Source organism: Pipra filicauda, unplaced genomic scaffold (genome assembly GCF_003945595.2).
Source record: "Pipra filicauda isolate LSUMZ 115617 unplaced genomic scaffold, ASM394559v2 scaffold119_size3216105_pilon, whole genome shotgun sequence".
Classification (NCBI taxonomy): domain Eukaryota; kingdom Metazoa; phylum Chordata; class Aves; order Passeriformes; family Pipridae; genus Pipra; species Pipra filicauda.
In genome coordinates this window covers 798,775-811,017 of record NW_024103651.1, presented here as the reverse complement: position 1 = coordinate 811,017, position 12,243 = coordinate 798,775, and the positions used below count along the sequence as shown (strand labels likewise).

The 12,243-nt window shown below is 41.2% G+C and overlaps 1 protein-coding gene across 7 annotated transcripts in view; it reads right to left on the bottom strand.

Annotated features, from left to right (window-relative positions):
- BEND7 (BEN domain containing 7) overlaps nucleotides 1–12,243 on the bottom strand; it is a 46,886-nt gene that overhangs the window by 32,552 nt on the left and 2,091 nt on the right. For 5 of the 7 annotated variants that reach the window (XR_005565365.1, XM_039386109.1, XM_039386104.1 and 2 more), the window contains exons 2-4: nucleotides 10,008–10,091; nucleotides 9,246–9,302; nucleotides 223–522 (exon numbers count right to left, since the gene is read on the bottom strand). Coding sequence is in view for 6 of the 7 variants with exons in the window: in XM_039386109.1 (XP_039242043.1) it covers nucleotides 223–522; nucleotides 9,246–9,302; nucleotides 10,008–10,091 (441 nt within the window). In the remaining variant the exon portion in view is untranslated. The remainder of the gene's footprint in view (nucleotides 1–222; nucleotides 523–9,245; nucleotides 9,303–10,007; nucleotides 10,092–12,243) is intronic. The other 2 variants (XM_039386117.1, XM_027722505.2) reach the window with 1 other exon arrangement.

The following is a 12,243-nucleotide window of genomic DNA, read 5'->3' as shown; positions in this document are numbered from 1 at the left end:
GGAAACCATTTTAAAAGCTAAGACAGATGGTAGCAGAACGCACTGTGCCCACTTTCACACCTTTCTGAAGTGATAACTATGTGCTCATTTTGTAGACTCTGAACTGTAACTACTTTCAGTGCAGTGGTACAATATATCATCACAACAAAGGCAGATATTTAGTACAGAACAAGGAGAGGGGAAAAAAAAAGTACTGTTCTCAGTATCTAACACAGATCATACCATTGGATGCCACAGTTCGAGTCTGATTTTGGAACGTTTTGGATCGAGTTCCGTATTGCCCTGAAAAATGGCTGGCTTGGGGTGATAATTCATTCCATGCACTGCTCTGGGAAGGATGAAGGCTCGCCTGGGACTCTGCAGGGGGATTCAGGCGCTGGGCCCAGGCTAAGTCTAAATCTTGGGGCTCCTCCTTCAGTTTTTCTCCTTCTTTGCCAACTCGTTGATAGATTCTTCCAGTGCTGTCATTCAGTAATCTTCTCATCCCTGTAATTTGTTTTTTAATTTCCCGGCTTTCATCTCCTAATGAAAACAGAGCCACAGTTATCACTGTAAATTAGCAAAAACAGCAATGGGTAGAGATTAGTGATTTTAGATACCAAAAAGAGTTGGAGCACAGAATTAAATAAATAAAGACAAGAAAGAAAAGGGATGGTTGAGTGGTCGCTGGGATGTACCAGGCTACGCTTTCACACAGCCATGGCTGACAGCTCTCGTGGCTGAAAGACCTGCTGAACTTGGCTTTCTTGATGCTGTTTCTAAAGCTTTGATGAGTGAGATTATTTTTTGCCAGAAGGAAATAATAATAGCTACAGCAGTTTCAAATAAACAGTCCTTTTAAGAGACTGATCCTATTCAGGTATTGACATCAGTGGATATTTTCCCCGAGTAAAGCCTAAAGGATCAGACCCTTTATGTATCAGTTTGCTGTATGCTGAAGGATAGATCCTAAAAAAAAAATTAACACAAAAAGCACCACATCACACATAGGCACACACCAACACTGCATCTATTGATTTTAATGAACAGAATCAGTTCCTTAGTCTACAGAATTTAATAATACTGGATTATACAGGAATAAATTAAACAGTAGCTAACGTGTATAACTGTATATAGCTGAACTGCTGGATGTCTGGAAAATGTAGATTATAAAGACAAAATGAAAATATACACAAGAAAAATGTGACTGTTCCAAATAAATTCAGGGCATTTAAATAACAACAGTTATACACTTTAATACTCCTGGCACCATTTAAGTATTAATTTTACATATGAAACTGCTGATTGCACAATGAATAGATGTGTTTTGGGCAGATAGCAGCTATTTTGCTCGTTAAAGCATACATTATATTTCAGGAGTAATAAGGAAGTGTTCATTGCCCCTTCTGAAATAAGAAGCTGCTGGTTTTTTTACTGGTAATAGAAAAATGAAACACCCTAAGCAAATGGGAAAACGAAGATGTAGAAACTGACGAATCAACCTTCCTCTGTACTATTCTTAATACAGTAATGTCTGGTATCCTCTAGTCAATTGACATCCGTGCTTCCCAAAATAAACCTATTTTTGGCAAAGCTACAGTGCAAAGGAAATCTCAGAAGAACAAAACCTCAACTCTCCAAAATCCAAGATGCAAGGTGTGTTGTCTCTGGTTTAACAAGCTATTTGAAAGTGTGCTAATTCGAGGCAGGTGAACAATTTTATCAACTTGACAGCTCTAATAAGTTCCTTAAACTTAGATGCATGCCTACGAGCAGCTACACCAGACAGATGAAAGAGCAGCAAACCCCTCCCCAGCACAGGCCAAGCTCAGTGTGGCTGGGACACACTGCAAGCCCGGCATAGCTAGGGATGTGCAGCACCTGAAAGAGGGATTTTTTGCTCTAGGAGGCGAATAAGCAGAAGGGAACAGGAGCTCTACGATCCACTCCAGCCTCTGCTGGATCCCAGCATCTCCTGCTTGACCTGGCGCACCGGTTCCCTGGGCTGGTGCCAGCTGGCTCCAGCCCACCCCGATCCAGCGAGGAGAGTGGGTGGATTGCAAGACAGCTTCCAGTCCAAACTTAGAAAAATATTTGCCAACTCCGTACAGCGACACTCCAGCACCGCTTCCACTCCAGCTAAAGCGGCGAGAAAAACCCTCTGCAAGGGAGTTCTGCGCTGTATTTATTTATTTTGTTGGTTTGCCCGCAGGTTTATGTGTGCGGGTGTGATTTAATTAACAAATCACAGCACCAATTCCTTTAAAATGACACTTTTTGGCTTCAGCCCAGCCAGGGGTTGGCTGTTTGCAGTTCCCAGCCTTGAGAGGCTGCAGAGTACCGCCGGACTCCAATTACTGAGGCACTCAGACCCGTACACTGCAGACTGCCTTTTCTCCTGTACGTGGCTGTACCTGTTCATAGCCCAGATCCAAACACTCCCACCACACCGGAGCCTGGAGCAAACCCTTACTGTTGTACCATTTAACATTACACCAGGCTCTCAGAGTTTTATGTTGGCAATTTGGATTTGTATTCAATGGCAAAATGTAGGTGAGTATCAGAACAGCTTCCCACCCACCCCCTCCTGCCGGGTGCAGTGACTGTGCTACATGTCTGGTCGGGTGACATGTTGTTAGAAAGATTAAATTTCCGTTACCCAATTACATAAAATATTAATGTTAATTGAGCTTATTCAGCCTTGATTCTGTTCCCTTGTTCCTTCATATAGAAGTCTTCCTATACAGTGACACGAGCATACTTAACTCCAAATAAAAACCCCTAAATTTATGTTAAAACAAACCCTGAACTTTAGGTAAATCCTTACTTAAAGGAGAGTCCCCTTTTGTAAACTTGTTTGTTGGGGTTTGCGTTTTGGGGTTTTTTTTTTAGGAATTTTTCTGTTTGTTTTGTTGTTGGTGGTGGTTTGGGTTTCTTTTGTTGGTTTGATTTGGTTTTTAAATATGCCTTCTATTTTACAAGGAAGGGCAATAAACCATCATAGAACATGCTGAGTTGGAAGGGACCCATCAGGATCATCGAGTCCTACAGGACTACAAGCCTGACTTAAGTCTTCAGTGCAAATTTACATCCCTCCTTTCCCAGTCATGACTTTTTACAGCTTTAGCTTGTAACAGGCCAGGAAGAGCAGCATCCTGCCCAACAGGAGTGGAAAGCAGCTGATGTTACACCATCTGAACCTGCAGACAGGAGCAACACAGATTTAACTAAACAGATTTAACTTCTTGCTCCCTGGTTATCTCATTTGGCTATTAGCTCTAGAGCCCCGTGATAGCATTTTGTTATCAGCTATTCCACCGCTGATAATTTTCACAGATAATAAACATGTAATTTAAAAAGCTAAAAAGAAAAAAAAAAGAAAGATGGGGCACAGAGAAAACAGAACTACTCAAGCTAGTCCTACAGAAGAGCCAGCCTTCCTTTTTAAATGCTGAATAGGATAATCAATATGAAAAAAAATAGTTTATTACACAGAAATCTGCATTACCTATCTGTGAAAAGCCTTCCAAGATAGATGTTAAGGCCTGAGAAGAGTGGTGCCTATTTCAGCCTCTCCCTGTACATATACCAGGAGTCCTCACTATTCCCAGGGAGATGGGAATGCCTTCAAAGGGGCGGCTACAGGATTTGCCACTTGGATTCCCTACGTAAACCCTTGGGTTTTATCTGAAACCAATGAAGTTACTTGCAAAACACTAAAATATTTACAAAATGCTACTCAAAATAGAACCATGACAAGGTACAGCCCTATTCAGGGCTGTATATACAGGTAGTAATTGTCACAACAAAAACATAACAATTTTTAATAGTTACTGTTATAGGTGTTTCTATAACGGACCCTTATACACAACCCACTTTTTTCCACATGACCTGACCTGTAATCTTATAAAACAACAACAAAAAAAGTAAAACAAAGCTCTTCAATAAAAGCTACACTTTGAAAAGTAATTTTCACAAAATTCGTTTCAATCTATTTCCTTGCTGAAAGTATAGAGAACATAAAAACTTCCTGCTTTGAAAGTTGCAAAAATGTATAAAATTACAAAGGCACAAATGTAAACCAGAACTGTCCCAGGATGTAGTAGAATCCACTTGCTAAGTGTGCAGCTGTCTGAAGAAATAGACCTGTAAACAACTGCAGTTAACAAAATATTAATAATAATTCATTACACTCTTTGCCTCTATATGACTGTCCATCTTTTCACTATTATGTTTATTAAACCAAATCTAGATATAGCACATCGCCTACCAACAAGTTCTTACACTTTTCCCAAATAGTTTGTCAAATATTATCACAGCACTGCAAAGAATTATAAAATGATATATAACCGTACCCACATGTTCAAATATTACTTTTATCCCACTATCAGAGAAGTGGTAACCACACCTGTAATAATGTGTGGTTTAAAGTGTATAAGTGGGTAAACAGAGTTAAAGTTGGACAATTGTCTGTGTTAGATATTTTCTTCCTTTGACTCACATAAACAAATGGCCATAATGTTCTCTTGGTCCAACATTTTGCAATTAATTTCTTTGTTTCTAACATTTATGTTTCTCTCATGTTTTGGGAAATATTCATGGGTAGCTGACTTTTAAAATATAGTTTTTCTATTAATTAGTGTCTAATTTTATGTTGTTTGGGCAGCTGAAACTCCTATGGAACTTTTTCTTTTCTTGACTGTACAAATAGGGCTTTTTCCTCCATCAGGTTTTGTATTTCAGATTTCCATCTTTGTGTCCAACTATGCTGAAATTAGTGGATGAATTCAGGAGTTATCTGGAGGGGAGGAATAGCAGCAACAGGCAGCCAGACAAGCACATGTGAGCTGACAACAGCCTGCTTTGTAGGGAAGCGAGGCTTCAGAGGTGAGAAAAAGTGGAAGTCGATGCATATGGCTTGAAAGCTCAACAACAACAACAACAACAAAATAGCTGCAACGGGTTATATAATCAAACATTAAACTGCAATTTATTAGATGCCACTTGAATGCTGCCCTCCCTGGAAGGGGGCCAGCAAAACTCAGCTGCCGCGTTTGAAGACTCTGTAAGGGCTGATTCAGAGCGGCCCAAGGAGGCACCTGCACACAGGGCACACGACCCTGCTGCTCAGCCAGGCTGAACTCACCAAACACCTCTTGGAATGCTACAGGGTATTCACGTGTTTCCTTCAGAGACAGTTATCCCAGAAGGGAGCCCAGCATCCCTTCTCAGCAAAAACTATACCCACATCAAATAATAATTTTCAAAAATCAAGATATTTTTGTCACTGTCATCCCATACCAGAAATGATCCTGAAACAGAAAGCTGTGAAGGTCAGCACGGGGGGAACAGAGGAGCCATGTGCGTGGTTCCTTATCGGATCAAAGGTTTCCTAAATCACGTGGAAACTTGCTGTAACTGCCCTGTGCATAACTGGAATCGGGCATCTGCGTAGCTGAATTCATGGGGTAAGCACAAATTCCCAAAAAAGGGATACCTAGTCTGTGCTGGCATATAAGAACCTACACTGAAGAAAGAACATGGGCAACAACACTCTCAGCAAATGCAAAATCTAAACCCCAAGTCATGGGGGAGGGCAGTCGTCACGCACCATGTCAGAGGGTCACACAGGCAACACAAGTTATGAGCTGGGGACTTTGACTACCCCAAGCTAACATGTAGGGACATTTAAGCTGTCTCAGTTGAAGCATCTTAGTAGTGCTCTAAAGCATCAATTAAAAGCACTTGCCTATCTTCATGTCATCACACAAAGCACTGACATTGTATTTACAGGAAAGCTGGATCACTCTCAAATTAGACCCCCTACTCCCAAAGCCAGCACGGAAGTACATGGGTTGATAACCCTGCCTACCATGAGACACACAAAATTAATAAGCACCACAAACACTAATGTAAGCAAAGCAATTTGCAGAATCAAGCCCGGGATCAGACCCTGAGATCATTCAGGATTTGGGGGGGGTTATTTCTCTGGAAGCTGGGTCAGACTAGATGGCACAGCCATCACTACCACCACAAAACAACTCTTTGGAAGAGCCTGGTGAAAAAGTTTCAGAAACACCTAACAGGAGCAGCTACAGAAGCCCAGGTTACACACTTTGATGCCACACTGCAACAGCTAAATCACTCGGGAAAGGACAAGTGAGCAACTGTTCAACAAAAGTATATATTAATGGGGTCATATAATTAAAAAAAGTAATAATAGATATGCAACAACTTCCCCCAGTTCTTGGAAATATCCCAGGTCAAGATCATGCTTCATCCCCAAGGAGGAATGCTTTACAAAGTTAGATCATTAGAGACCACAGATACAATAAAATAAACTTTATGCAGTCTTAATTACAGAAGCCACTACTGCTACCACCAGACCTGGGATATAATCCTATTAACAGTAACACAGGTGTGTGAAGTTACTTGTTAAGTCAACTTTTTCTCTGTGAATAAATTGCAAAGGATATAATTTCTGGGACAGAATAAATTCTTGAAATTAGTGAGTAACTTATGCATCGCTCCCCTGCTCCAAGAACACATTATTTATTTTTACCATGACACAGAGAAGTTATTAATCTGCTGCCTTCCACTTCAACAATGCGAAATGCTGTAAAATGCACAGACACCTGCATTACAGTACATTTCAGTTCCACTTTATATCAGTCATAAACATCTCTGTTTTGGACATCTCTTCAAAACAAATGCTCCAAGCACACTGTGCGTAGCATTCGATTTTATGAAACTATAAAAGTTCTTCACTGTTAATTACACAGACAAATGTCTCATCACACATTTGATTACCAGGATAATATAATTAGTTTTCTACATTAACCTTTCAAACATAGAGCCTGAATTTCAAGTTGAAAGCATTGTAAAAAGGAGGTATACTATATTTCTACCTTTTTGTGATGGCAATAAAATATTGAGACTGAAAAAAAGCAGTATGGTGTATGCAAAAGATTTTTTCTTTTTCAATGGACAAGCTAAGCTTAACCAGTACTGTCCATAACACAGTCCCCTCATGGGTTTGTAATTCCAAGTCTGGGCCTGCAGCCCTATGACAGGAAATTTATGCTGATAACTAGTAAAATCTCAAGTCAGGTCTGTCTTAAATCTTGTCCATGTTTGAGGTTTAAGCACTTCACTCTGGGATGCCTCTTCCTTCTCAGACTGAGCAGCCTCTTCTGGTATCAGATAACTAAGCCCTTCCCTTCAAAACAAAAGACATTCCAGTGCTCATCTGCAAAATGCAGTGGGGATATTCTACACGCCCCCCAAAAATTTTTAAAGACTGTGTTTAAGCATGTCCTTCATCTAGAAAGATGTGACTTCTTGTTCATCATCTTATCAGAACAAAGGATCAGAGGACAGGACAAGCCACCACATCTCCCACTTCAACACTCCACCACGAGACAACTTCACAAGCTCCCTTCAAAAAACAATTGGAATTTACACCATCACAACCATCAGAACTCATGTCCACTACCATGTTCCTTTAACTGCAGTGAAGCTTCTTCTAGTTTTCACCCCACACTTACACAAAGCCATATTTTGCCCACCTGTGCTGATGCAAAAAAGACTATCTAGGTTTAACAGGTCTTTGCTGACATTTGATCCTTAATTTATCTGTATGTTAAACAGGCTGGATTCTTCTGATTTACTTATTTACCCTAGCTCTTCTCAACAGCACATCTCTTCAGTTTGAGTTCTTTGTGCTCAGCTGCGCAGCCAAAACATTTTGCACATCCCATTCCTGATAAATGTTCACTCATTTATACACTGCCACTAACATTTCACCTCTTCAAAGGTAATAGCTTCAGTGCTGGATCTTAGCATCCATTCCATGCTAAAGGCTGCATCACACTGAGGTTTCAACAGCTGATCCCATGGATCACTTCAATTAGAGAACAAACTCGACTCTAAACCAAAAAGTCACAAAAAACCATCCTCCTCGGGTAAATTTTGGCATGAAAAAGTGAGATCAAGTGAAGCACCCTGAAGCACCTTATTAGCAGAGAGGACACAGAGCTGGGGAAAGGGTTGTGATCCCATCACCCCTGAAGCACAACAAAGAAATATTACCCCTTGCAATGAGAATTTTCTAAAAGGAAATCTGGAATGCCAAATGCCACGTACACCAGATCCCCGTCAAAAAGTGGGAGTCCAGATTTCAAGTGCTTTCTGCTAAATTCAGTCCCTAACACCAGTCTGCAAATCTTGCACGGTCACACGTCATTCAACAGTGTCAAACCCAGCATATTTTGAGGAAATCTAAAGGTTGGACACTTGGGAAATACGATCTTTTCCTTTCCATAGCAACTGAGGGCTAGCTCCCAGGACTGCAACTCTGTGCTTCAATACCTGATAAGGAAGATCCTTGATAGAACTCACATTCTTAAAGGTTAAATTCTGACTGACTCTTGAAATAGGTGAACTTGAGGCACTTAAATGCCAGAGCACCATCGGTCACAATGAAAAGCTGAGCATAATAAAAAATAACAAACCCAAAACAAATATAAGGACAATACAACCAAACCAAACTCAAAATCACTTGGTCTGACTCACAGCACAGATGTCAAAGAATAGACTCCTGCACATTCTTAGAGTACCCTGGCTTAAGCAGACTGAAGCCTAATTCTTGCCAAATCTTTATCATGACTTAGGGTTGGAAGAGAAAGTATTTGAAGTAAACCTCTGGCGGAGCTCACTCCATCAGGTTTATCAGACTTCACTGAAAGTGCTTATAGAACACGAAATCCAAACACAAAGCACAGTAAACACTTTTGCTTCTCCCTGGAAAGGGGTGTAGGGAAGAAATATTTGCTCAATATCCTAATGGTGAGAAGCTAAGAAGGGAATTTAACACAGCTCCAACCCCCATGTAAATGTTCCAATCATCAGAAGATTCCACACTGCCCAAAACATCCTCCTGTTATCTCCAATTTGCTGCTGACCTCTAGAAGAGGATGTGACACTATGAATTTAGGAGACAAGGGCATTTTGCACTCAGACTGACTTCAGGTGCTGACTCCCACTTTCCAATGCTTCTTGCCGGCTGCAGGGGGCAACATGCACTGACTACAGAAATCTAAAATCACCCCACAACAATATTTAGGCTCCTGGTGCTGTTAAGGAGAGGCAGACATCTCCAGATTTCTTGCTGCAAAAGCACGTGCTTTCTCCTAAGCCCAAACAAGGTGTCCAAGAGCTTACTTCACACAGCCAGAGTCACGGTAGTTCAAAAATCTGACCCTTACCTCTATGAATTTGGCCTGCCAAACTTTTGCCAACAGGTGCTTTACTCAGGAGAGGTCCTGGATGTGACAGGAGGGAAACAGGAAAGGAAGAAGCACTCCGCAGGTGAGGAGTTATACGGGACAAAAAGCACATAGGAAAGGTAAAGGTTCACTGATAACCAGTCCTAGCAGTCCTATCATGCTGTAGTATGTATCATGCTGCAGACTCTATATTACTTCTCTATTTTCTTTACACATTTGTAACTGTTGATTTAATTTAATTTTGCCATGGCAGGATTAGCAGGCAAGCTCCAGAGGTGAAAGGACATTACATTAAGACAGCACATTAATCCTCTATCCCACCCAAGGCAGAAGCAAAACCAAACAAATAGCAGCTTCCTGGAAATTGAATTTCTGTTATCCAGATGTCAAAGATGTAATACCCCAATTACACAAACTATTGCCAGTGAAGCATGCCAGGGAATATGCAATGTAAATGGGGTGAGCACAGAGCTGCAAAACTGCAGAGTCAGCATCTGGCTCTCCGAGTGAGTGATAATTAGCACTGTGTGTAGACACTAATAAACATTTATGTCTGAAATTACAACTTTTAGCAGTGTTAATAAAGGATATATTGGCAATTCGTAGAATAAAAGGGTCTTGAAAAGAACGTCATATTAAACAATGGCAGGCGCTTCCTGTGCTTGCACAGAGATTTTTTTCCTCCCTAATTGCAAATGGCCACGCTATGTTGCTTGGAAATTAATCAACACAAGCACATACCTAAAAAAACTGGTTGTGTTTCTTTGGTCTCCCCATTAACATCATTGCTGTAGTCAGAGATCTTATATATCTCATGATGGTAATCTGGAATGAAAACGATAAAAAAAATTAGAACTCAAGTGATCTGGAAAAAATGAACACTGAACACATTGCTACAGTTTTACTACATAATTTATCAATATATCTGCAGTTTATTTCATGTACATCAAATTAACCACAGAAAATGTGCTCTGTATCAGCACCTCCTAAAAAAACCTTTGCTCACACTGGAGAGACTCAGCTCAAATATTTCACAGATTTTAGGGAACAGCTACGCCTGCCCTAAATTACTGTGTTCATTTTCACAGCAAATTATCCCACCAGATGCCAATTATCTGGCTTCTTGTTTTACAGATGGAAAGCAGATTTATAATGAAAACTTTACCTTCCCAGAGACCAAGGGAAACTTTCAAACTTCACCTCAGTAAGGAAATCGGCAACGTACATCAGGGCTGTATTGTTCAGCTATCCTGACTCATACCGGTGTCACTAGACTTCAAATTCTGAAGAAAGGAGGGTCAGGGACATCTTAGGATATTCACCCCTAGAAATCCATGTCTGTGATGACTCTAAGAATAAACATTGGCATCTCTGTATATGAGATGTTACAGGATATTAAAAAAATAAAATTCACCACTGAATTTCTATTTCAAATAAAAGAGTATTTTGCTGTGAAGGTCTCTGTTGTAACCCCAGGCAGGTGTTCAGCAGAACGAGAGCTTTGTTTACATGTGTGCACAGAGGGAATAGTAAGTCCAAGGAAAAAAAAAAAAGCGTCTAAAGCAGTTCTCCTGGATGCTATTTCTGACTCTGCTATTGGCACACACTTTGTCCTTCGGCAAATCGCTCAAGACCGAACAATATATTCAGTGTCTTGAAACAGCCACCTCCCCACCTCACTCCTTCAACGCCCTCCCAGTTCCCAACGCTCTCAGCTACTCCCTCCGTAAACTGGTTTTTATGTTTACTTCCCTCACAAAAAGCGAGGCAGAGATTAACTCATGGGAAAGCACTTTGAGGGATTCACTTAAAAGGCACAACAGAAACAGAGGGCAGCATAAGCAGCTTGTCCTCCCACAAGCAGCACACCTGCACCTCTGACCAAACAGCTACAGGATTGGAAAGGTCTCCTGAAGTCAAACTTTTTTTGTTATGTGCTGTTTATTTGTATAGCGCGACTGTCTCGAGGGCACAAGAGGAGGAACAACCCAGTAAGTAAACTAAAATCAATCCTAACACAGTGGCGCAACAGAAAGAGAAGGCCTGGAAAGAAAACGAGGGGAAAAAAACCACAGCAGGGAGTTGGAGAGGTCAGCGATGAGGTGCTGCACAAAGGGCTCCTCTGCCTCCCAAGCACACCCAGTGAGTGGAACGGGTAAAGGTGAAGTTTGAGATATGACATCAAGGAAGTGCAGACTCCTTTCACAAGGCTAAAACAACGGGATTTGGGCTGCCTTCCACGGTCAGTAGCTGTCCTGCTGAGCAAGGGGAGTGATGGGAGTGGCTTGGGGGGCACCTGATGGCCAGTCAGGGTCAACCCACCAACTCTGCACCTTCATCCTCTCAAGGGCTTCCAAGATCTGCTGGGAGTAAGTACATGGAAACTAGGACTTAAATGACTTACAGACTCATGGTCCTAAGATATGTAGATTACACACGGTTTCTTCTCTAGCACTTCCCTCCATACATCCAGCTGGTCACAACACTCTTCTGGTCTGCAGCTGATGCCTTAAAGTCACCACATGTCAGCCCAGAGGTGGCTGCGTTTTAGCGCAGGAATGGATTTCCTCTTGATCTGGTCACTATTGATCATCTCGATAAGGTGCTCTGAAGTTATTTTTGGGACAGAGTAAGCATTGTACAGGCACACACCATTAGCAGTGTGGTAGATGGTGTGTTACCAATGAATTGGCACACCATACCCTTTTCTCTTTGGTTTCCTCCTTCTGCCTTGGATGTCACAGTCCAGGCGCTGCAAAATCCATATCAATTTCACAACAGTAAACACTAAACTGTGACATTACGGAATGACTCCTGCAAGAGGCAAAGGCCAATTACAAGAGACAACTATTTATACATAATTATCTTTCTAATCAACTGTGATAGAAAAAGAGTATGCGGGTGCAGACTCACATGCAAAATGTGATTTTTATCTCCTCCATTCTCAAAGTACAAAGACGTAATTTTCTCTCTAGGA